The sequence below is a fragment of the Hypanus sabinus genome, chromosome 2 (genome assembly GCF_030144855.1).
Source record: "Hypanus sabinus isolate sHypSab1 chromosome 2, sHypSab1.hap1, whole genome shotgun sequence".
NCBI lineage: Eukaryota > Metazoa > Chordata > Chondrichthyes > Myliobatiformes > Dasyatidae > Hypanus > Hypanus sabinus.
Window position 1 is genome coordinate 179,226,145 of NC_082707.1, and position 26,193 is coordinate 179,252,337.

The 26,193-nt window shown below is 44.1% G+C and overlaps 1 protein-coding gene across 11 annotated transcripts in view; it reads right to left on the reverse strand.

Moving 5' to 3' along the window:
• Positions 1-26,193, reverse strand: part of ttll5 (tubulin tyrosine ligase-like family, member 5) — a 439,573-nt gene that overhangs the window by 401,054 nt on the left and 12,326 nt on the right. For 8 of the 11 annotated variants that reach the window (XM_059960284.1, XM_059960272.1, XM_059960277.1 and 5 more), the window contains 2 exons: positions 11,116-11,302; positions 951-1,057 (listed from right to left, as the gene is read on the reverse strand). In XM_059960284.1, coding sequence (XP_059816267.1) covers positions 951-1,057; positions 11,116-11,177 — 169 coding nt within the window. In that variant the 5' untranslated portion in view covers positions 11,178-11,302. The remainder of the gene's footprint in view (positions 1-950; positions 1,058-11,115; positions 11,303-26,193) is intronic. The other 3 variants (XM_059960300.1, XM_059960292.1, XM_059960287.1) reach the window with 2 other exon arrangements.

Here is a 26,193-nt window from a genome sequence, read left to right on the forward strand (position 1 = left end):
TGTGACCTTGCGATACAGGTACACATTTCCCTGAAAGTGGTCACACACACACGGAAACAGGGCAATGAAGGCAGCCAAAGACACATTTGCCTGTATCAGCAATGACAATGAGTGTGAAAGTTGTTGCAACATGTTACAATTGTATAGAACATTGGTTAAAGCACACAGAGCACTCTGCATATTTTTGGTAACCCAGCTACAGGATGGCTATGATTAAGCTAGGGAGGGTGCAAAAAATAGTCTCACAAGGATGTTGCCAAGATTAGAGCTTTAGTTATGAGGAGAGAATGTATTGGCTGGGTCTGTTTTCACTGGTGTAGGAAGCTGAGGAGTAGCCTTATAGAGATTTATAACATAATGAGGGAGATATATAGGGTAGACAGTCACAGTTTTATATCTTCCACAGGGATGGAAGCCTAATCCAGAAGGCAGAGTGAGGGGAAGTGGCAGAGTCAAGATAGAACTACAATGTTTAAAGAACATTTGGACAGGTGCATGAATAGGAATGTTTTAGAGGGATAGGTTCAAAGGAACCTGTCTGTGGAAGCTCAGGAGCATCCTAGGGGACTGAATGAAATAGCTGGGATTGCTTCATACAGCAGCCCACCCTGGTATAAATTTCTGTTCTGAGATAAATCTAGAAAAAGGAATTATTTTCAACATAAATGAACCATTTAACTCTAAAATTTATAATCAATAGAAAGATGTCTCTATGAAAATAATATGACTCACAACCTGTAATGTTGTTCATTTGGTTTGACAGATAAAAAAGTCTACACTCACACTGTCAATAGAACATAGCAAAAAGTGAACGCACAACTCTAGAGCTTCCTCTGAAGAAATGTTTATACTCAAGACAGGTGGAGCTGGATGAAAGCAGCCTCTGACACTATTCTGCACTGTTCTGAATTCTGGATTGAAAAATGGTCCTCACGGAAATGTTTACATACCTCCAATTAACCGCAAGCTGCTGTCTTTGGTCACAATACCATCTGCATAGAAAACCAAGGTAGGTACCATTCCATTGGTGCCTGCCCACCGAAGACACGGGTGCTCCCTGCAACATGAATGTCACTTTAGAAATGTATCATGGAACAGCTTCAATTCTGCTCCTTAGGCCCTCAACAAAATAGATTTTTATTTTTAATATCATCCATCCTTTCTTCATAATCTTTAAACTTCTGTGATGGATATTCATTGTCCTGGGGGCCTTTCTTTTTTGCCAAGCTCAGCTTTCTAAACACAGCAGCTGACACTTCTAAAGATCAAGGTTTTGTTTTTGAATAAGTTGAATTTTCAACTAGTATTCTTTGTTTAACTTCTTGTCATATATGGGAGCCAGTCTTCAGTTCATGATGCAAATGGAAAGCAGTGATCAGTTTGAAGTTAAAGACAGCATTGCAAACAAATACCTTCTATAGAGCAGACTCATTAGTGCCACAGTGCTTGGCTTATTGCTCAAGTTGTAGTGGAATATTTTTAAAAATTGAATATTTTAATTTGGCTTGTTTCAAACTAGAACATGTTGGTTAAGTCATTTAGTTAAATTAAGCTTGCAGACAAGAATATTATCATTTAGCATATCAAATTGCTAATCTGTTAATAGTAGGAAGGACAAAAGAGTCAGCTTCACTGCATTAATTGTCAGTACTTGGGACCTCTGTCTCCAGATGCTTTGAGACCACTAAAAGGCATCTGAAAAAATATTACATCAGCAGAGAAACAGTTTAAATGTAGAGAGCAGTTCAGATTTTTTAGGAATGGTCCTTGAACATCAAAATGAATGATAGAAACATGAGGTAAACTAGAATCTATCCTTTGGCCTTCGATTTCTGTGACAGATGATTGGTTTGTCTCTGGCTTGTGGGTATGTCTTTTCAGCTCATTGGAACTGTACCTTTGTTTTGAAAATCCTTTATGTTTTAAAAATGATTCATAATTTGGAAGTCTTTTATAAGACACAAATCCAATCTGAGTTTTAAACGTGTCTTAAGAATATTGTCTGGATTTTAATATGTATCACTAAAAATAAATGAATGAAATGTGTTTAAGCTACATTGTTGACTAGAAGTATCTCCATGGAAGTAAGCTCAAATAGTGGGCAAAGGCAGCTAAGCTCACTGTGGAGGATAAAGAGGGAAGTAAACTTCTTTTTAAAGATTGGGTAGTTACAGTATAATTTCCCCTTCGTGAGGGCACCCGTAGCTATCTATACCAATTAGGGCTTAAGATCTTCATACAAGTTTAAAACTTTGCAGTCAGCAAACCCAATATAATCACACTTCAGCAGACCAGAGCTTATAGCAATGGAAACAGCAATTTATCCCTCAGAGTCTTCTGGTTAGCATAATTTAAATGCAAGGAAAGAGTTAAATTTCATTCTCCTTGGCATATGCCTAAATGTATAATACAACATGGAAGTCTGTAAAACCAAATGGTATCACCTTGATAGCCTGCATAGATGCACATCCTTGAGATTAGCTATTGGTGAAGAATGCTTTCCTCCTTAGAGACATGTTGTCTCTGTTTCTATGTACCTTGGCCATACATTGCAAAATATTAGAAGGTACAGGCTGGTAGCACTAGGGGATGAAAAAGTAGTGGGGTAAAAGTTGTTAGATTTTTGAAGGAATCTTGAAACTTATTAACTCCTCAATAGTTGTTAAAATTTAGCAAATTTAGAAAGAACATTAAGGCTGTTTCAATTTTCTTTCTGTGACTTATTTCATATTGTACTGAGGTGAACATTGCAAAAGAAATCTTACATATTACTGCATTCTTCTAATACCCAAGTTACTGCAATCATTTTACTGCACCACCTAATCAATAGGGGTTCAATTCCTGCCATTGCCTGTAAGGAGTTTGTATGGTTTCCCCATATCCACATAGTTTTTCTCCAGATGCCCTAGTTTCCTCCCACAACCCAAAGAGATACAGGTTAGGATTGGTGTGTTGCAGGCATGCTACGTTGGTGCCCAAAGCATGGTGACACTTGCAGCCAGCACCCAGCACAATCCTTAGACTGTGTTGGTCACTGATGCAAACTGATGCATTTCACTGAATGTGCGGAGTTTCATTGTTGCACACTGTGCACAAACCTGAATTGATTAGAGAGCGTAAGGTAAAAGAACTCTAAGGGACAAGTGATCATACTATGATTGAATTCAGCCTGAATTTTGAGAAGGAGATTCTAAAGTCAGATGTATCAGTATTACAGAGTAAAGGGAATTACAGATACATGAGAGAGGAGTTGGCCAGAATTGATTGGAACACAACAGTGGCAGGGATAACAGCAGAACAGCAATGGCTGAAATCTCTGGAAGCAATTTGGAAGGCACATGATATATACATCCCAAAGAGGAAGATGTATTCTAAAGGCAAGATGACACAACCATAGCTAACAAGGAAAGTCAAAGCCAACATAAAAGCCAAAATGAAGGCATAAAATAGAACAAAAATTAGTGGAAAGTTAAAGGATTGGTAATTTTTTCAATATCAACATAAAGCAACAAAAAAGTCATTAAGAAGGTGTAGGTGTGGAGAGGATGTTTCCTCTGGTGGGAGCATCTAAGGCCAAAGGACACAGCCTCAAAATAGAGGGGTGTCCTTTAGAACAGAGATCATGAGGAATTTCTTTAGCCAGAGAGTAGTGAATCTGTGGAATTCATTGCCATAGTCTGCTGTGGAGGCCAAGTCTTAAATATATATAAGGTAGAAGTTAATAGATTCTCGATTGGCCAGGGCATGAAAGGATATGGGGAGAAGGCAGGAGATTGGAGCTCAGAGGAAAAATGGATCAGCCATAAAGAAATGGCAAAGCAGACTTGATTGGCCAAATGGCCTAATTCTGCTCCTACATCTTTTGGTCTTATGTGACAAATAAACTCCTCCACAACTGCATTATTAGGATAGTCCTCTTAAAATGGTGCACTGATGGGTGAGATATAAAAATGTCTATTATGCACAGTAGATTACAAGAGCAGATTAAATTGTCATGCAATGTCTCAGACTTCCCTTATACTGTGATGTATGCCAAAGGTTCATCCAAGTTACACGAACTGGAAAATAACAGAACAACATTTGTTCATAGAGTCATAGAAAACTACAGCACAGAAATAGGCCCTTTGGCCTACCTAGTCTGTGCCGAACCATTTAAACTGTCTAATCCCATTGACCTGCACCCAGACCATAGCCCTCCATACCTCTTAAATGAGAACCAGAAGATTCATCGTCTGCAAAGGGCTAGATCTGTGGCATTTAAGCCTGGTGAACCAGGACTACACAAGAAGGTTAAGTATGACTGACAATCTCAAGAGCAAAAAAAACAATTCTGATTGAAATCAGAGGTGAAATTGGAGACACATCAACTGTGGTAGTGTTTGTAGGCCATTACTTCCGACGAAGTGAAACCTAATATGTCGGACTTCCAGATGAGCTCAAAGCCTTTTATGCACACTTTGAAAGGGAGAATAAAACTACAGCCGAAGCATCTGGTGACTATGTTGTCTCGGAAGCCAATGTCAAAACGTCTTTCAAGAAGGTGAACATTTGCAAGGCGACAGGACACAATGGTAGGGTTCTGAAAACCTGTGCCAACCAACTGATGTGTGTGTTTAAGGACATCTTCAATCTCTCATTGCTACAGTCAGAAGTTCCCACTTGCTTCAAAAGGGCAACAATCATACCAAGAAGAGCAGGGTGAAGTGCTTTAACAACTAAGATCCAGTAGCACTCACATCTACGGTGATGAAATGCTTTGAGAGGTTGGTTATGCTACAATCAACTCCTGGCTCAGCAAGGACCTGGACCACAATCACCACAATCGGTCTACAGCAGATGAGATCTCTTTGGCTCTTAATGTAGCCTTGGATCACTGGATAATACAAATATGTCAGGCTGCTTAACTACAGCTCAGTGTTTAACATAATCATTCTTACAGTTTCTGATCAAAAAGCTCCAAAGCCTGGGCCTCTGTACCTCCTCTGCAACAGGATCCTCGATTTCCTCAGTGGAAAACCACAGTCTGTGCAGATCGGAAATAACATTTGAAGCTTGCTGATAATCAACACTGGCACATCTCAAGGATGTGTGCTTAGCCCACTACGCTACTCTTTCTATACTCATGAGTGCGTGGCTAAACACAGCTCAAATGCCAGCTTCAAACTTTCTGATGACAACTATTGTTGGCAGAATTTCAGATGATGAGGAGAAGGCGTACAGGAGTGAGACTGGTCAGCTAGTTGAGTGGGGTCACACCAACAACCTTGCACTCAACGTCAGTAAGACTAAAGAATTGATTGTGGACTTCAGAAAGGGGAACAAACACCAGTCCTCATTGAGGAATCAGATGTGGAAAGGGTGAGCAATTTTAAATTCCTGAGTGTCAACATCTCTGAGAATCCTTCCTGGGCACAACATATCTGTGCAGTTACAAAGAAGGCATGACAGCAGCTATATTCATTACAAGTTTGAGGAGATTCGTATGTTACCAAAGACACTCACAGTTCTCTACGGAAGTACTGTGGAGTGCATTCTAACTGGCTGTATCACTGTCTGGTACGGGGGTGGGCACACAGCAAAGAATCAAAATAAGCTGCAGAAAGTTGTAAACTCAGTCAGCTCAATCATGGGCACTAGCCTTCCCAGCATCCAGGACATCGTCAAGGAATGATGCTGTTAAAAAGATGGCATCCATCATTAGGGACCCCCATCACCCAGGACACACCCTTTTCTCATTGCTACCATCACCAAGAAGATACACGAGCCTAAAAGTAAACACTCAACGATTCAAGATTAGCTTCTTCCCTTTTGCCATCAGATTTCTCAGTGACATTGAACCCATAAACACCACCTCACTAGTTATTTTTTCTCTTTTTGTACTGCTTAACTTTTTAAATATACTTACTGTTAGTTAGTTTTTAGTATGCATTGCAATCCACTGATGCCAAAAAACAACAAATTTCACAACACGTGCCAGTGATATTAAACCTGATTCTAATTCTACTGCCTTGCCTTTATCAACTTTATGGTAACTCCTCAAAAAAATCTGAGATTGTTAGACACAACCAGCAAAGCCATACTGATTATCCCTAATCAGTCCCTGTCTATCCAAATACTCATATATCCAGTCCCTTACAATACTTTTGAATAACTTTCCCACTACTGACCTCAGGCTCACCGGCCTGTCATTTCCTGGATTATTCTTAGAGCCTTTCTTAAACAACAGATCAATTTAGCTATCCTCCAATCCTCTGGTCCCTTACTTGTTGCTAAGAATGATTTAAATACATATCTCTAGTATGGCCCCTGCAATTTCTGAACATGCCTCCCATAAGGTCTAAAGTAACACTTGGTCAGGCCTTGGGGGTCCACCCTGATTTGCCTCATCCTTTGTAATCTGTATAGGGTCCATGACCTCGCAGCTGCTTTGCTTCACTTCTATAGACACTGTGTCTGTAGCCCATTCCTTTTGACTCCATGCATAAATCACCATTCTGACCTCCCAGGGGACTTGGCCTTGTAACCATTTTGCTTTTCACATATCTGAGAATCTTTGGATTCCCTTTCACCTTGTTTCTAGACCAATCCCATTCTTTCTTTTAACCCTCCTGATTTTTTCTCAAGCATTCTTTTGCATTTCTTTTTCACTTCAAGTACTCCATTTGTCCCCACCTGCTTATACCTGCAATGCAACTCCATTTTTTTTTCTTAACCACGGCTTCAATATCTTTTGAAAATGAAGGTACCCTAAACCTGTTATCCTTGCCTTATATTCTGACAGGCACGTACAAGCATTATACTCTCAAATTTTCACTTTTGAATGCCTCACATTTACTAAGTACATCATTGCCAGAAAACAGCCTGTCCCAATTCACACTTGCCAGATCCTTTCTGATACCGTCAAAATTGGCCTTTCTCCAATTTAGAATTTCAGACCTATCCTTTTCCACAATTACCTTGAAACTAATAGTATTATGATCACTAAATGCAAAGTGCTCCCCTACTCAAACTTCTGTCATTTGCCCTGTCTCATTCCCCAATGGGGGATCTGGTATCACACACACTCTTGTTGGAACTTCTACATATTGATGATGGAAAACTTTCCTGAAAACATTTGACAAACTCTATCCCATCTAGTCCTTTATTAGTATGGGAGTCCCAGTCAAAATGTGTAAAGTTATAATCATCTAGCATCACAACCTCATGTTTCTTGCAACAGTCTGCAATCTCTCTACAGATTTGTTCCTCTAAATCTCAAGGACTGTTGGGTCATCTATAATATAGCTTCATTAATGTAGTCATACCTTTCTTATTTCTCAGTTCCACCCATGAAGCCTCACTAGACAAGTTATCCAGTCTGTCCAGACTGAGCACTTCTGTGACATTTTCCCTGTCTAGAAATGCCACCATTCTCCCCTTAATCCCTCTCACACTACCATATATAAAATAACGGAATCTCAGAATATTGAACTGCCAATCCTGATCCTCCTGCAACCAAGTCTCACTCATTGCTACAATATCATAAATCCAGGTGTTGATCCATGCCTGAGTTGATCTGCCTTTCCTACAATACTTCTTGTACTGAAGAATGCACAACTCATAACAATTGTCCCACCATTCTCAACCTTTAGCTTCATGACTTATCCTGAGCTTTTAACAACCTACTCCACACCTACTATATGTTCTCTGATTTCCATCCCCCTGCACCCCCACCCCATGTAGTATGAACAAACCTTCCTGCTAGAATACCAGTACCCCCTCCAGAGTAGGTGTAAACCATCTCTTCTGTACAAGTCCCACCTTCCCTGGAAGAAATCCAAATGATCCAAAAATCTAAAGCCCTATCTCCTGCACCATCTCCTGAGCTATGTGTTAAACTTTCTATTTCTGGCCTCACTAGTGTATGACACAGGTAATAATCCTGAGATCACAATCCTGGAGGTCCTGCCCTTAAATTTGGCACTTAACTCCCTGAACTCAATTTGTAGAACTTTGTCTCTCTTCCTACCTATGTCATTGGTACCACCCAACAGTCCAAGAGATTAGGGGAACAAATTTGTAGAGATTACAGACTGTTGCAAGAAACATTGGTTGTTATAGTAGATGATTTTAACTTTCCACATTTTGATTGGGATTCCCATACTATAAAAGGAGTGATAGGATATAGTTTGTCAAGTATGTTCAGGAAAGTTTCCTTAAACAGTATGTAGAAGTCCCAACAAGTGAGTGTGGGATACTTGATCTACTATTAGGGAATGAGACAGGCAGGTGACAGAAGTTTGTGTAGGACAGCAATTTGCATCTAGTGATCAGAATGCCATTAGTTCCAAACTAAATATGCAAAAAGACCTGCGGGTTCAGATTCTAAATTGGAGGAAGGCTAATTTTCGTGATACCAAGAAGGATCTGGCAAATGTACACTGGAAAAGGCTGTTCTCAGGGAAAAGTATACTTGGTAAATAGGAGACCTCCGAAAGTGAATTTTTTGAGAGTACAAAGATTTTATGTGCCTGTCAGAATAAACAGTAGAGATAACACATGCAGGGAACCTTGGTTTTCAAGAGATATTGAGGACCTGGTTAAGAAAAAAAAATAGAAGTTCTTTGCAAGTATTGGCAGGTAAGAGCAAATGAAGTGCTTATGGGGTAGAAGAAATGAAAGAAAACACTCAAAAGAAATCAGGAGGGCTAAAAGAAGGCATGAAGCTGCCCTAGCAGACAAGGTGAAGGAGAAGGGATTCTACTGATATGTTAAGAACAAAAGGATTACACGGGACAAAACTGGTCCTCTGGAAGATCAGAATGGTCAACCATGCTTGGAGCCAAAAGAGATAGTGGAAATCTTCAATGAAGTTTTTGCATCAGTATTTACTCAGGGGATGGACACAGAGTCTAAAGAAGTAAGGTAAAGTGCATCAATGTAGGGCCTCATACAGATTACAGAGGAGGAGATGTTTGCTTCCTGAGGCAAATTAGGGTGAGTAATTCACAGGAACCTGACAAGGTATTCCCTCAGACCCTGCGGGAGGCAAGTGCAGAGATGATTGGGGCCCTAACAGAGATAAGTAAATAATCCTTAGCGAGAGGTGAGCTACCAGAGGATTGGAAGGTAGCCAATGTTGTTCCAACATTAAAGAAAGGTTTTAAAGATAAACAGGAAATTATAAGCCTCCGAGTCCGACATCAGTAGTGAGAAAGTTATTGGAAGGTATTCTAATAGACCAGATATTTAAGTATTTGGATAGACATGGATTGATTAAGGGTAATTAGCATGGCTTCTTGTGTGGTAGGTCATGTCTAACCAAACAAAATTTTTTGAGGAAGTTACCAGGAAAGTGAATGAAGTAGTGGATGTTGTATACAAGGACTTTAGCAAGGCATTTGACAAAGTCCCACATAGGAGGTTGGCCAAAAAGGTTCAGTAGCTCGTCATTCAAGATGAGGTAGTACATTGGATTAGACAGTGGCTTTGTGGGAGAAACCAGAGAGTGGTGGTAGATGGTTGCATCTCTGACTGAAAGCCTGTGACTAGTGGAATGTCACAGGGATTGGTGCTGGGTCTGTTGTTGTTTGTCATCTATACCAATGATCTGGATGATAATGTGGTTAACTGGATCAGCATATTGGCAAATTAGGGTGTAGTGGACGGCAAGGAAGGCTATCATAGCTATCAAGGATCTGGACCACCTGAAAAAATGGGCTAAAAATGGCAGACAGAATTTAATGCAGACAAATGTGAGGTATTGCACTTTGGTAAGACCAACCAGGATAGGTCTTACACAGTGAACAGTAGGGAATTGAGGAGTGTGGTAGAACAAAGGGAAAGGGGAATACAGATCCAAAATTCATTGCAAGTGGAGTCACAGGTAGTAAAGAAAGCTTTTGGCACATTGACATTCATAAATCAAAGTACTGAGTACAGGAAATGGGATGTTACGTTGAAGTTGTGAAGCCGAATTTGGAGTATTGCATGCAGTTTTGGTCACCTACCTACAGAAAAGATAAGAAAAAGGTTGAAAGAGTACAGAGAAAATATACAAAGATGTTGCTGGGACTGGAGGACCCAAATCATAAGGAAAGATTGAGTAGTTTAGGACTTTATTCCTTAGAATGTAGAAGATTGAGAGGAGATTTGATCAAGGTACACAAAATTATGAGGGGTATAGATACAGTAAATGCAAGCAGGTTTCTTTCCACTGAGATTGGGTGAGGGTACAGCCAGAGGTTATGGGTTAAGTGTGAAAGGTGAAAAACCTAAGGGAAACACCAAGGGAAACTTCTTCACTCAGAGGGTCCTAAGAGTGTGGAATGAACTACCAGCACAAGTGGTTAAAACAAGTTCAATTTCAATGTTTACCAGGTGTAGATAGATACATGAATGGTAGGGGTATGGAGGGCTATAGTCGGTGCAGGTTGATTAGAGTAGGCAGTTTAAATAGTTTGGGACAGATTAGAAGGGCTGAGGGGCTTCTGTGCCAAACATTTCTATGACTATATGGACCACCACATCTAACTGCTCACTCTCCCACTTAAGAATGCTGAGGGCTCAATCCGAGATGTCCTGGACTATGGCACCTGGACCTGTCTATTTCGGGATTTTTCAGATCACGGCAGAAAGGTAGAGCAAATGTAACACAATGCAGAGTTCTTTCAAAAACCAAAAATATGGCATAAAACTGCAGGAAACAAGAAGTGTTGGGACTGAATCCACCAGCAAAACAACTGCAAATGAATTCCTACAAATTCCTCTGGAGCAACTGAAGTTCTCTTCACCAGTACTTTACGAGGGATGATTGATAAGTTCGTGGCCTAAGGTTGGAGTCAATTTTAGAAAACCTAGCACATTCATTTTTCAACATAGTCCCCTCCTACATTTACACACAGTGCAGTGGTCTGGAGCATATGGATCTTGGACCTCTAGAAAGTGTCCACAGATGGGTGATTGATAAGTTTGTGGCCTAAAGTAGAAGTAGATTAGTTATACAGCACATGCACATGCAGATCAACTCTTGAGTGATTATGGGGTGACTGCAAATGAATCAGAGAAGTTTGAAAGCAGCAGAATGTTAGTCAGACACAGAGAAATAAAATCATGAAGGGATTTAACCTGACTTACTCATGCTCCTCCCCGTCAGAGGAAGTGGGAGAATCCTCTGGAATGTGACTTACAGCAGGCATTTCTCCTTAGCTTGGCTCCAGACCAATCGGCAATATACGATGCACAAGCGCAAGTGAAGATGTTACCTTCTTAGCCAGATGAACACGTCCATCCTGCACCACTTCAGACCATTGGACCATCTTCACTGGAAAAACATTGAATTCAGATGAAGAATGAACACAAGGACAATGGCTTGGTTTTTATAGCACTTGCAGACCCATTCTCTACAAATTCCTCTGGAGCAACTGAAGTTCTCTTCACCAGTACTCTACAAGGGGTGATTGATAAGTTTGTGGCCTAAGGTAGAAGGAGATGAGTTATACAGCTCTCATTCCATTCACATGCAGATCAACTCTTGACTGATTATGCAGAAAGTTTGAAGTTAATAACTCATCTCCTTCTACCTTAGCCACAAACTTATCAATCACCCCTCGTACTACAAATCCTGACTGACCTCCTGTACATTTTTAAGAACTCAACTTTTGTGAATTTCTTTTTAGATTCGATTTCACATTCTCTTCTGGCCACCCCATTATAGGAAGGATGTCAAGACTTTGGACACGGTACAAGAGAGGTTTCTTAAAATGCTGCTGGTTTAGAAGGGCTAGGCTATAAGGAGAGGTTGAACAACTTGGGTTGTTTTCTCTGGAGTGGTGACAGCTGAGGGGAGATAGAGGTTTATAAGATTATGAGTAGACAGTTGGTTACCTTTATCATCAAGGTCAAAATGTCTAATACTAGAGGGTATACATTTAAGGTGACAGGAGAAAGTTCAAAGCAGAAATGCAGGGCAGACTTTTTTTTCCTCTGCACGGAGAGTGTTGGGTGCCTGGAATCAATGTTCCCTCTAATTTTTAATGACCGTGCATGCAAAAATCTTGTGCTGTGCAACTTTTTGCCCAGTGATAACGATATGTGTGCACTGAATGTTTAAATGGAAGTAAACCTGAAGCTATTTGAACGATAATATGCTATTCCACTTTAAATGAACTAGCAGTTCTTTTGTGCTTCATGCCCCTTGCTTCTTTGGAATTTGACACGGTGAATCAATAACTTCTTCAATAAAAACAGTATAAATAAGCTAGTTCTAAAAATCTGCAAATCATTGTAAGCTCCACCTTGTCAACACCTTTCACATCAGAAACAGGAAAAGGAAATGTGATTGTGTACAATCGTGAAATACACTTAACATGCCAACAAGGTAGAGGGTGATAACCTTTTGTGCACAGTTTAAATTCCTTTGTGTGCTAGTGGCAAAAGATGTGTGTGTGCATACATGTGCACACCTTGGAGGAAACACTGCCTAGAATGTGCTGTCAAGGGTGGGATTGGAGAGAAATTCAATAGAGATGTCTAAAAGGCTCCTTGTTAAGCACATAAACATGCAGTGAATGGAGGGATATGAACATTGTGTGAGCCGAAGAGATTAGCTTAGTTAGCTATGTAACTACCCTTTTAATTAGTTCCGCACAACATCGTGCACCGAAAAGCCTGTTCCTGTATAGTACTGTTCTATGTTCGATAAACAAGATAACTAATTGCTCCCTTAAAGTTGTCATAGCCGGGGTTTAGTTGGGGGGGGGGGGTGGGGCTAGAGAGGATAAGCTCTCACTGTCTCTTAACTGCTCACAATGGCATGCGTCTCAAACATCCTCTGACAATCAAGTCCAGCTCCTGGCCTTCACATGTAGCTTAGCATCTAAGCCTGGTGGAACTGTTTCTACTGATAAGAGAAGGAGCAAAGATGGGTTACTCATACCTTAAATCCAGTTGCTTCAGGCAGATGGGGCTCATCAGCTATGGTTGGCAGCCCAAACAAGAGAAGGAAAACCTCTGCTGCCTTGTGGCTATACCCACTCATGGGAAAAGCTTTGGAAATAAGCCCCGAGTAAAATTCAGAGCTGAATTCCAAAAGTTCAATGCTGACTGGCACCTCCTGTGACGCTGTTGGTACCAAACTGTATTGGTCTCTGCCATTCCTTTGGATACACCAGTTGAGCGGAGAGCAGCACGGGCAACAGCTTACTCTCTATATCAACTGTCCTGGCTTACGTAGTGGCTTGTGTATCAACACAGAAAGCTAGAAAACAACATCTGCAGTTGACCCTCACAAATGGAGGGCCTCAATGATAACTAATAGAGTCACAGAACGTGTCAACACAGACACAGGCTGTTCAGCACCCTAGTCAGTGCTGAACCATTAATCTTCCATCAATTATTTTCCCTTTCAGGGTTCTTTTGAAGATCCTGACCTGGAGTTACACGCTGACTTCTGTGCTTTGCGGGAATGGGACCCATTCTCAGGGTCTTGCAACTGTCTGCTATTTGATATACCAAGGACGCAGCCGAGAACACTAGCACATCTTCAGGGTTCCGGGATTTCATGGCTCTGGAGGCGAGTGGACTCGAGGTCAGTGCCTCTACAGGAATCTGATGTGTTGTGGGAGATGGAAGATCAAAAGCAGCAAGCTGGCTGCTGGCTTTGTGCCCAGAGACCTGAGTTCTTTGGGCACAGAGCTCAGAAAAAGCGATGCAACAGACTTTTAACATCATAAATCAGCGAGTTGTTTTGTTATGTCTCTCCTCTCGCTGTGAAATGAGGATACCCCTTTTCCTTTTATTAAGGAGAGAGAGCGCCTGCAGTATGTTGAATTACCAGGTGAACAAGTAGTCTTTGGGGTACTGCATCTTTAATGATGCTTTGTTGAACACTCGAGTGCCTGGTGTGATGTGCTGATGCCATATGCTGGTGGGGGAGAAGGACACCATCACTTTGCAGCTGCTTATTTGTGGGAGGGGCGCTGGGGGCGTTTAGGGGTTCTAACATTTAACTGTCATTCATTCTTTGGGACACTCCGTTTTTGCGGATGGTTGTGAAGAAAAAGAATTTCAGGATGCATGTTGTATACATTTCTCTGATATTAAATGTACCTTTGAAACCTGCACCCAGACCACAGCGCACCATCCCCCTCCCATCCATTTACTATCCAAATTTCTCTTAAATGTTAAAATCAAACCTGCATCCACCTGGCAGCTTGTTCCATACTCTCACCGCGTTCTGAGTGAAAATATTCCCCTTAAACATTTCACCTTTCACCCTTAATCCATGAACTCTAATTGTAGTCTCACCCAATCTCAGTGGAAAAACCAGCTTGCATTTACCCTATCTATACCTCTCATAGTTATGTATACCTCTATCAAGTTTCCCCTCAGTCTTCTATATCCTGGGAAAAAAAATCCTAACCTATTCAACCTTTCCCTATCGCTCAGGTCCTTAAGTCCCAAAAACATCCTTGTAAATTTTCTCAGCACTCTTTCAATCTTCTACTAAGTTGAACACGATTGGAACCTGTGATTTACAGAACATTTTGATGGTGTGTTTTTGGGCTGATTGAGCAATCCACCACTTTGTTGTGTCTGAGGAAGTTCAAGGAGTTTGGGAGCAGAGTGCAGCCTGGTGGCCTGGAAGCCTGGACGTGAGGCATGAGGCAATGATTTGCTCTATTGCTTCACTCTAAATGTGCAAGGTTGAAGTCAACGAAGACGAGAGCGGAGTGCAGGTGGGTGTTCGATGTTGCCTGCCTATGTTTGACCAGTCTTCCTCTCCTCTTGCTGGCTGCCGTTTTCCACGTTGCAAGCATTAATCAGCAAAGCTCGTGGCTGTGGACTTGTTTTGGGGACTTTGATATTCATGTTTCATGTATTTCTGGATTCTGGTCACTCTTTTTTGCTGCTTTTGAGTGGTTTGATTGGGGCAATTTGGGTGGAGTGGGCCACTCGGCGAAGACTGGCTCTGTGGTTCAGTGTTGTCCATTCGCTTTATGCTGTTTGCACAATTTTTTGTGCTTTTGATGTTTGATGTTTTCTTTGAACAGGTTCCATGGTGTTTCTATTTCATTGCTGCCTATGGGAGGACAAATCTCTGAGTTGTATACTGTATACATACAGTACTTCGAAAATAAATGTACTTCAAATCTTCATTGACATCTTTCCCGTAGGTAGGTAACCAAAACTGCACACAGTACTCCAAATTAAGCCTCACCAAAGTCTTAAACTATTTCAACATAACATCCCAACTCCTGGGCTTAATACATTGACTAATGAAAGCCAATGGGCCAATAACCCTCTTCATGACCCTATCTACCTGTGAAGCCACTTTCAAAGAACTATGGATCTGTATTTCCAGATCTCCTTTCTATCACACTCCTCAGTGTCCTACCGCTCACCATGTAAAACTTATCTTACTCTTGCAATATCTCACTGTTGTCTGCAGTAAATTCCGTCTTCCATTTTTCAGCCCATTTTCTGCTGCACTTTGATAGTCTTCCTCATATTTCACTACACCCCCAATCTTGGTGTCATCTGCAAATTTGCTGATCCAGTTTGCTACATTATCATCCAAATCATTGATATAGATGACAAACAACAATGGACCAAGCACTACTCCCTGCAGCATACCACTAGCCATGGGCCATTAGAATACCTTCAAATAATTTCTCCACTGTATCCGAGGGAACACCTTGTCAGGTCATGGATATTTATCCACCCTATTTTGTCACAAGACAGTAATCAACTCCTCCTCTGTAATCAGTATAGGGTCCATGACATCCCTGCAGCTTTGCTTCAATTCTGTAGACACTGCGTCTGTCCCTGAGTAAGTACAGATACAAAAAATCTATTTAAAATCTCCCCATTTCTATCAACTCCGGGCCTAGATTACCACTTTAATCTTTCAGAGGAGTAATTTTATCCCTTGCTATCTTTTCGCTCTTAATATATCTGTAGGAGCCCTTAGGATTCTCCTTCACTAGAGCAACCTCATGCCTTCATTTAATTCTCCTGATTTCTTTCTTAAGTGTTCTCTTGCATTTCTTATACTTCAAATACCTCATTTGTTCCTACCTGCTAAGTTCCTCCTTTTTCATAACCAGGGACTCAACATCTCTCGAAAAGCAAGGTTCCATAAACATGTTGTCCTTGCCTTTTATTCTGACAGGCACATGTAAACTCAGTACTCACTAAATTTCACTTTTGAAGGCCACCCACTTACCAAGTACACTTTTGCCAGAAAACAGCCTGTTCTATCCACACTTGCCAGATCCTTTCTGATTCCATCAAAATTGGCCTTTTTCCAAACTAGAATCTCAACCCAAGGACCAGACCTATCCTTTTCCATAATTACCTTGAAACTAATGGCATTACGATCACTAAATGCAAAGTATTCCCCTACACAAACTTCTGTCACCTGCCCTGTCTCATTCCCTAATATGAAATCTAGTATCATGCTCTCTCAAGTTGCGACTTTTGTATACTGATCAAGGAAATTTTCCTGAACACATTTGACAAACTCTATCCCATCTAGTTCTTTTACAGTATGGGAGTCCTAGTCAATATGTGGAGAATTAAAATCACCTACTATAACAACCTCATGTTTCTTGCAACAGTCTGCAATCTCTCTACAAATTTGTTCATCTAAATCCCTCAGACCATAAGGTGGTCTATAATAAGCCTCTTAACATGGCCATGTAGCGCCTCATTTCCTAGCGTATCCGAACCGACTCACAATTAGATAGCCTACGGGGGTTTGCGAGCACAGAGCTTTGGAGCCTCTTCGCCATGGGGGGCCGGTTGACAGAGGCTTAAAAGTGAGGCTGAAGTTTTCGAATAAAGTTTTTCCTTCGACTGCAGTTACCGACTCCGTGTCGTAATTTTAGCGCTGCTTGTAGCACACCGCTACAATTGGTGACCCCGACGGTCCAAACGATTTTTGGACCAGAAATGACCGACGCCGCCTCTGTTCATGCGGTTTCGTTGAAACTGCCGGGTTTCTGGACACAGCGCCCGGACCTATGGTTCCAGCAAGCCGAAGCCCAATTCCACGTTCGCCGGATCACCACAGAAGACACCCGCTACTACTACGTGGTGGGCTCCCTCGACCAGGACACAGCTGCCCAGGTCGCGGAGTTCGTACAGTCGCCCCCGGCAGACGGCAAGTACACGGAATTCAAAGCCCTGCTCCTCAGGACTTTCGGACTCTCACGGCGCGAGCGGGCTGCCCGTTTACTGCACCTGGATGGCTTGGGCGACAGACCTCCATCGGCTTTAATGAATGAGATGTTGTCTCTGGCCGAGGGACACACAGGCCTCATGTTTGAGCAGGCATTCCTGGAGCAGCTGCCCGAGGACATACGCCTGCTGCTGTCCGACGCGGATTTCAGTGACCCCCGGAAGGTGGCAGCCCGGGCGGACTTGCTGTGGAACGCCAAAAAGGTGAGCGGGGCGTCCATCGCACAGATCTCCCAGCCACGCTCCCGGCAGCAAACCAGTCCAGGCCCGGCCGCAGAGCCCACTAACCCCCGGCCCAATGACCACTGGTGCTTCTACCACCAGCGGTGGGGCGCAGAAGCCCGCCGTTGCCGCCCGCCCTGCAAGTTCCCGGGAAACGCCAGGGCCAGCCGCCGCTGATGGCTACGGCGGCTGGCCATCGGGATAGCCTCCTGTATGTGTGGGATAGAAGGTCGGGACGCCGGTTTTTGGTCGATACTGGGGCTGAGATCAGCGTTTTACCTCCGACGAGTTACGACACCCGCAGCAGGGCACCGGGTCCCCCCCTGAGGGCCGTGAATGGCAGCACAGTAAGGACCTATGGCACCCGTCAGGTGCAGCTACTGTTCGGCCCCAGCCAGTTCACGTGGGACTTCACACTGGCCGCCGTAGCCCAACCGCTTCTGGGTGCGGATTTTTTGCGAGCTCACAGCCTGCTGGTTGACCTGCCCAGGAAGAGACTGGTACACGCCGAGACCTTTCAGACGTTCTCCCTGGGCGCGGCCCAGTTGCCAGCCCCTCACCTCGGCTCCATCACGCTGTCCGACAACGATTTCACCAGGGTCCTGGCGGAGTTCCCATCGGTTCTGGCACCGCAGTTCACAGCAGCCATGCCCAGGCACGGCGTACAGCACCACATCCCGACACAGGGACCACCCCTCCATGCCCGTGCTCGGCGGCTTCCCCCGGACAAGCTCCGACTGGCGAAGGAGGAGTTCCAGAGAATGGAGGAATTGGGGATCATCCGGCGGTCCGACAGCCCCTGGGCTTCCCCCCTGCACATGGTGCCCAAAGCGACGGGGGGCTGGAGACCGTGCGGCGACTACCGCAGGCTGAACGAGGCTACCACACCGGACCGCTACCCTGTGCCGCACATTCAGGACTTTGCGGCAAACCTGCACGGCGCCCGGATCTTCTCCAAGGTCGACCTTGTCTGAGGGTACCATCAAATCCCGATGCATCCTGACGACGTCCCCAAAACGGCTCTCATCACCCCGTTTGGCCTCTTCGAGTTCCTCCGCATGCCGTTCGGCCTGAAGAATGCCGCACAGACGTTCCAGCGGTTAATGGACGCGGTGGGACGGGACCTGGACTTCGCGTTCATCTATTTGGATGACATCCTCATAGCCAGCGGCAGTCGTCAGGAGCATCTGTCCCACCTCCGTCAACTCTGCGCCCGACTGAGTGAGTACGGTCTTACAATCAACCCTGCCAAATGCCAGTTCGGACTTGATACCATTGACTTCCTGGGCCACAGGATTACTAAAGACGGGGCAACCCCTCTGCCCGCTAAGGTAGATGCGGTCCGCCACTTCCCCCGACCCACCACGATCAAAGGCCTTCAGGAATTCGTAGGTATGGTCAATTTCTACCGCCGCTTCCTCCCTTCAGCTGCCCGGATCATGCGCCCCCTGTTCGCCCTGATGTCGGGTCCGAGCAAGAACATTACCTGGGACGAGGAGTCCGCCGCCGCTTTCGTTCAAACGAAGGAAGCTTTGGCTGACGCCGCAATGCTAGTACATCCCAGAATGGACACCCCTACCGCCCTCACAGTGGACGCATCAAACACGGCAGTCGGTGGGGTGCTGGAGCAGCTCATCGCAGGTCGCTGGCAACCCCTGGCGTTTTTCAGCAAACACCTGCGGCCACCCGAGCTCAAGTACAGTGCTTTTGACCGGGAACTGTTGGCGCTCTACCTGGCAATCCGGCATTTCAGGTACTTCCTAGAAGGTCGGCCCTTCACCGCGTTCACGGACCACAAACCGCTTACCTTTGCGTTTACGAAAGCATCCGACCCCTGGTCATCCCGCCAGCAACGCCACCTGTCCTACATCTCTGAATACACAACGGATGTCCGGCACGTCTCGGGTAAGGACAATGTCGTGGCGGATGCGCTCTCTCGCCCTACCGTTCATGCCCTTTCCCAAGGGGTAGACTTTGAGGCACTGGCAGAGGCACAGCAGGTAGATGAGGAGATTCCGAGTTACAGGACTGCAGTCTCTGGTTTGCAGCTCCAGGACTTCCCCGTGGGCCCAGGTGAGAGGACCCTACTCTGTGACGTCGCCACCGGCCAGCCCCGTCCGGTCGTCCCCGCAGCCTGGCGGCGACGTGTTTTCGACTCCATTCATAACTTGGCGCATCCCTCCATCCGGACAACTGTCCGGCTGGTTTCCAGCAGGTTCGTTTGGCACGGTCTCCGCAAACAGGTCAGTGAATGGGCCAGAACGTGCATGCACTGCCAGACGGCCAAGGTTCAGCGGCACACCAAAGCCCCACCGCAGCAGTTCCATCCCGCCCACCGGCGTTTCGACCACATTCATGTGGATATCGTGGGCCCCCTGCCAGTGTCGCGCGGAGCGCGTTACCTCCTGACTATCGTGGACCGGTTCACAAGATGGCCAGAGGCGGTCCCGCTCACCGACACCACCTCCGAATCTTGCGCCCGAGCCCTGCTCGCCACCTGGATATCCCGCTTTGGTGTACCAGCCCACATTACCTCCGACAGAGGCGCCCAGTTCACCTCCAGCCTGTGGTCAGCTATGGCCAGCCTTTTGGGGACTCAGCTGCACCACACCACTGCCTACCACCCACAGTCGAACGGGCTAGTGGAGCGTTTCCACCGTCACCTGAAGTCGGCCCTCATGGCCCGCCTGCGAGGAGCCAACTGGGCGGACGAGCTTCCCTGGGTCCTTCTCGGCATCCGCACAGCGCCCAAGGACGACCTGCACGCCTCGTCGGCCGAGTTGGTATACGGCGCGCCCCTGGCCGTCCCCGGGGAGTTCCTACCAGCCCCGAGGGGGCAAGAGGAAGAACCCGCTGCAGTCCTGGGCAGACTTCGCGAGAAGCTCGGTAACCTGGCCCCCATACCCACTTCACAGCATGGGCGGCACCCGACCTGCGTACCCAAAGACCTACGGAACTGTAAGTTTGTGTTTGTGCGAAGGGGCGGGCATCGGCCACCGCTGCAGCGGCCATACGAGGGGCCGTTTACGGTGCTCCGGAACAACGGGTCCACGTTCGTGCTGGACGTTGGGGGGAAGGAGGAGGTTTTCACGGTGGACCGCCTCAAGCCGGCCCATGTGGACCTGGCGCAACCGGCCGAGTTTCCGGCGCCTCGGCGCAGAGGCCGACCTCCCAAGCAGGTTCTGGCCCAGGCTGTGGACATTGGGGGGTGTATCGCCGGTTCTGGGGGGGGGTTATGTAGCGCCTCATTTCCTAGCGTATCCGAACCGACTCACAATTAGATAGCCTACGGGGGTTTGCGAGCACAGAGCTTTGGAGCCTCTTCGCCATGGGGGGCCGGTTGACAGAGGCTTAAAAGTGAGGCTGAAGTTTTCGAATAAAGTTTTTCCTTCGACTGCAGTTACCGACTCCGTGTCGTAATTTTAGCGCTGCTTGTAGCACACCGCTACAGCCATATCTTTCTTATTCCTTAGTTCAACCAATAAAGCATCACTAGACAACATCTCGTATGCAGATCACAATTTAGGTGCAATGTGGGGAAATTAATAATATTTTGTAGGCCCTAATTTGGATAACAATGGCTGACATCAATTTCAAAGGATATTAGCACTCATTGCGCAGCAACAATGGAAGTAGTAGGTGCAGAAGACTATACAGCCCATTATCTTTGCTTCATCAATCAATAAAGTCATAGCTGATCTTCCTCAACACCATTTTCCTACAATATCTCTGTATTCCTTGCTTCTTCTAAAACCCAGAAATACATCAAGCACCATTTAACACAATCAATTGCCAAATTGCTGCACATATCAGAAGGCATTTACTTCAGACAATAAGGCAATGCATTTTGGGTTGTCTAATACAAACATGTGACATCCAATCCTGAGTAGTACATACACAGTAAACATCAGAAACCTTAGACACAGATCAATTGATTGAAAAACAGAGAAATATGGGCCAAATGCAGGGAAATAAAATTAACATAGGTATCCCGATTGGCAGAGATTGAATAGGCAGTGGTGTATAACTCTGACTCTATCTTCACCAGCATAAAACATTCCAAGGTGACCTACAGGGAATTAGTCTTCTCTCTGACACAGTGGTGTCAAGAAAACAAGCTCTCCCTCAATGTTGCAAAAATAATGAGCTGGGTCTGGATTACAGGAGAAATGGAGACATGCTAACCCTTATTGACATCAATGGATCTGGGGTTAAGAGGATAAACAGCTTTAAATTCCTCAGCATCCATATCATCCAGGACCTCAAGTGGTCTGTACGCACCAGCTGTGTGGTGAAAAAGGCACAGCAGCACCTCATTCACCTCAGATGGTTGAGGAAGTTTGGTATGGACCTCCAAATCCTAAGAATTTTCTACAGGGGTGCAATTGAGAGCATCCTGACTGGCTGCATCACTGCCTGGTATGGGAACGGTATCTCCCTTAATCGCAGGATTCTGCACAGAGTAGTGCAAACAGCCCAGCTCATTCGTAGTTGTGAACTTCCCAATATTCAGGACATTTACAAAGACGAGTGTGAAAAAAGAGCCCAAAGGATCATTGGAGACCCGAGTCCCCCCCAGCCACGATCTATTCCAGCTGCTATCACCCAGGAAATGCTATTGCAGCATAAAAGCCAGAACCAACATGCTCCAGGACAGCTTCTTCCACCAGGCCATCAGACTGATTAACTCATAATGATTTGAGTGTATTCTAGGTTACATTGACTGTTTTATTTATTATAAATTAGTATGATTGCACATTGCACATTTAGATGGAGATGTAATGTAGAGATTTTTACTCATATATGTGAAAGATGTAAAAAATAAAGTCAATTCAATTCAATACTCTGAGGAAACAATTTCTCCTCTCATCAATGCCAAATGGCCTATCCCTTATTTTAAGACTGTAACCCATGGTTCCTGACTCCACTGCAAGGGTAACATAATCCCTTTGTCTATCCTAACAGCTTTCTAACAACTTTGTTTTGTGACATCAGCTCTCTTTTTCTTCTAAATTCTAATGATAGATTGTACATAGATTTAAGACAATTGGTTGAAGGATTAGGAGAGTTTAGAAGGGGGGGGTCTGTATTATCTGTTTGAAATAGTGATGAAGGCAGAAATCCACATCACACTTACAAAGAATCTCAATGTCAAAACCTTAAAGGCTACACACCATGTAATGGGTTATGGGAATATCTTTTTTGGCTGGCATTACTGTGATGAGCTGAAGATCATCTGTGCTGGTCATTTAAAAGTTGCAGTAATAACTGAAGAGAATTTGCCTTTAAGGTATGTTGCTTTCTGCAATATTGCTTTCTACAATATACTTGAGAGAATTTGTCTGCGCTAAGCAGATGGTTCATTCTACATTCCAAAGCATTTTCAGTCTGGAGTGTTTTGGATACTTTGCAATAAGCCTATTTTTGTATTTATTGTCTATATCCAATCAGCATTCAGTATGACGAACACAGAAATATGTGGGAAGTTTGATGGTTTCAAACATTGTAGCAGCTAAAGTATCCAGTAACATCATATGATGAGCGATAAATAATAAATTATTACTTTAAAGACTTTAATCACAGAACTTAGAACAGCCCAACTGGTCCACGCCAACCAAGTTTCCTGCAATGCATGGATCTATTTCTTTTAGAACAGTAATTCCCTCCTCCCATCACCTTAGCACAGGCATGGGCAAACTACGGCCCGGGGGCCATATGTGGCCCGTTAAGCTTTTTAATCCGGCCCGCAGAACTTGATGAAATTATATTAATAAACCTTGTTAACGTTTTTTCCCTGCAATTCTGGCGTTTTCCCAATAGATGACACACTCTATATACATTTGTGGTGACCCATTTCCTGGCACATCCGAACCGGCTCACAATTAGCCAGCGTTCCGGCTAAGGGAGATAGCCTACGGGGGTTTGCGAGCACAGAGCTTCGGAGCCTCTGCGCCACGGGGGGCAGGTTGAGGGAGGCTTAAAAGTGAGGCTGGGCATTTCGAATAAAGTTTTTTTCTTCGACTGCAGTTACCGACTCCGTGTCGTAATTTTAGCGCTGCATGTAGCACACCGCTACACATTGACCTTTGAGGTGCAGCGTATTACTCCACATTTGCGCTTTACTCTTTGTTCGGCTCGACCTATTTGTGTGAACAGGTGTTCAGCGTCATGAACATCAACAAAGCCAGCCACAGATCCAAGTTAACTGACCAACACCTCAGATCCATCCTGAGAATCACCAAAACAAAACTAAATCCAGACTTTGATGCGCTGGCTAAAAAGGGAGACCAACAACACTGTTCCCACTGAAATTAAAAATAAGTTTCTTCGTTGTGTTATGTAAAAAATGCATTTGAAAATATTTTTTTCAATAAGCCTTACATGTTACATGTCATTTCTGTTAAGTGATGGACATGAGTAGTGCGCAGGTGCACGTATGTTCTCAAAATAAAAAATGCGCTCCAGATCAAATAACGTGCTCCCCATACTGGCACGTTGTCACTGTTCTGTCCTTGTGCTGGTCGTTGTTGAGTTTTGGCACAGGGGACAATTGAATAAGAAGGAGCAGGACAAGTAGACCTGCATCTCCTACCGTTTTTGAAATAAAGACAGGCAGGAGGAGAGTGATGATGATAATATCTTGAAGGATAACAGAATTTTCAGTGCTTTAAAATAATAACTGTTACTATTAAAAAAAGCTGTATTTTATTCATTTAATTTTCAGTGTTTTAAAAGTCATTTCAATAAATAGCTAAATACCATGGGACTTCAAAGACAGATATTTTGTTGTAATGCATTTGTTCATTTTCAATTGAAATTAAAGCACATGTTTTCTACATATCCCATGATATTTTATTTTCTCTTATGAGGTGTATTACCAAAACACTCCGTCCATCTGCTCCTGGTCCGGCCCCCCCTGTCAAATTTTAGAACCCTTTGTGGCCCACAAGTCAAAAAGTTTGCCCACCCCTGCCTTAGCACTACATATTGATCTGTTGTCTACGTATTAGCATCGTTCTCTTTTCTTCCTCTCTCACACTGCAATGTGAATACACGAGTTAAAGCTATCTCACGCAATCATGCTTTTAATTTATATGTAATTGTGCACAGATACAATAAACTGGCAACAAGTACAAACCTGAACGTCAAAAAACATCACAAACTGCACCCATACTTATGGAACAAAAAAGCACGAGAAAGCTGAAGGACACGTGAGTAACAGTGAAAGGCACGCTGAAATTAAAGTGAAAATAACGTGATGATGGCTTCAGTCAGGATAGTTGAAGAATTTGATAGCGCTAATGAAGACTAGGAGTCTTATATTGAGAGGGCTAAACTATATTGTAATGCGAACAATATAGAGGAGCAAAAGAAAGCCCTGCACTTCTCAACTTAATAGGCCAAGAACAATAATAGCAAGACCTTTGACGAAATTGTTACAATTTTACAAAGATGAAAGCCTTTCTGAATACATTGCAGAAATGTGCAAACATTCCCAGTACAGGCAGTCCCTAGGTTACATACGAGTTCCGTTCCTGAATCCGTCTTTAAGTCGGATTTGAACGTAAGGCGGAACAAGTACATCCGGTATTATTTAGTGTCAGTAAGTCAAACATTTGTCTTAGTATATAGTATATATTTTACCTTTCTATGCATATAAAACACTTAAGAAATGTATGTATTCCAATAATTAAACCACTGCGTTGCTTAGTAATAATTGTAGCTTTCATCGGGGCAGGGCCTTTCACATGCTCCATTAATATTAGTAATATGCTCCATACACTTCATCCTTTAAAATTGTTCCGATCGTTGACCGACTACAGCCTAACGATTTTCCAATGACCGATGACGTTTCACCTCTTTCCAAACGCTTTATTATTTCTACTTTATTTTCAATCGTGATCGCTTCCCGTCAATGGAACAGAAACACTGCTGATGGCGGGTCCCGAGCTCCACTGGCTCCCAAGGTCCGCTGGGTCCTAAGGACCACCGCACTGAATTCCCCGGGTCTGAAACTCCATCGCACTGAGACAGATTAAATGGGACAAGTGGGGGTTGTGCTGGGTTTGGGTATTTGATCCTCCATAATATTTCCTGTGAGAATTTAAACTGGAGGTGGCAGTGTTTTTTTTAAGAGGTTGAGTTGCAAGCTCGACATCAACCTGGCACGGATGGTACGGGAGTCACTGGACCGACATCAACCCGGCACGGGAGCAGTCTCTCACTGGATTGAACTCGAGAACCTCCATTCTCCAGCCTGGCACTGATCTCTTTGCGCCACCAGCCAACCGGAACGGGTGGGGGTGGGGGGGGGGGTGGGAGCCAGGTCAGGATGAATCTAACTAAGAAAAATTTAAATCAAATACAAAGTTAAACACTCAACAGCATCAATTGCGGATGGCGTCGCGATCCAACTTAAAATGGCAGACGGTGTTCTCCTTCCTCGGTTCGTAAGTACGAGGTGTCCATAAGTCGGACATTCTTAACTCGGGGACTACCTGTACTGTAACTTTAGAGATGGACTTTTTGATGATTAAGGGACAGGCTTCTATGTGGCATGCATTGTCAAAGCACTTAAACAAGGCTACTGGTAGAAAGAGACCTAAACTTAGAACAGGCAGAATCATTAGAGGCTCCAGTAAAGGATGCAGCCGGACCACAGAAAAGGAGTTTAGAATGTGAATTGCACAAAATGTCCCTCAATGGTGCAAAAAGCCAAAGAAAATTTATCAATGTGGCAGATCCTCC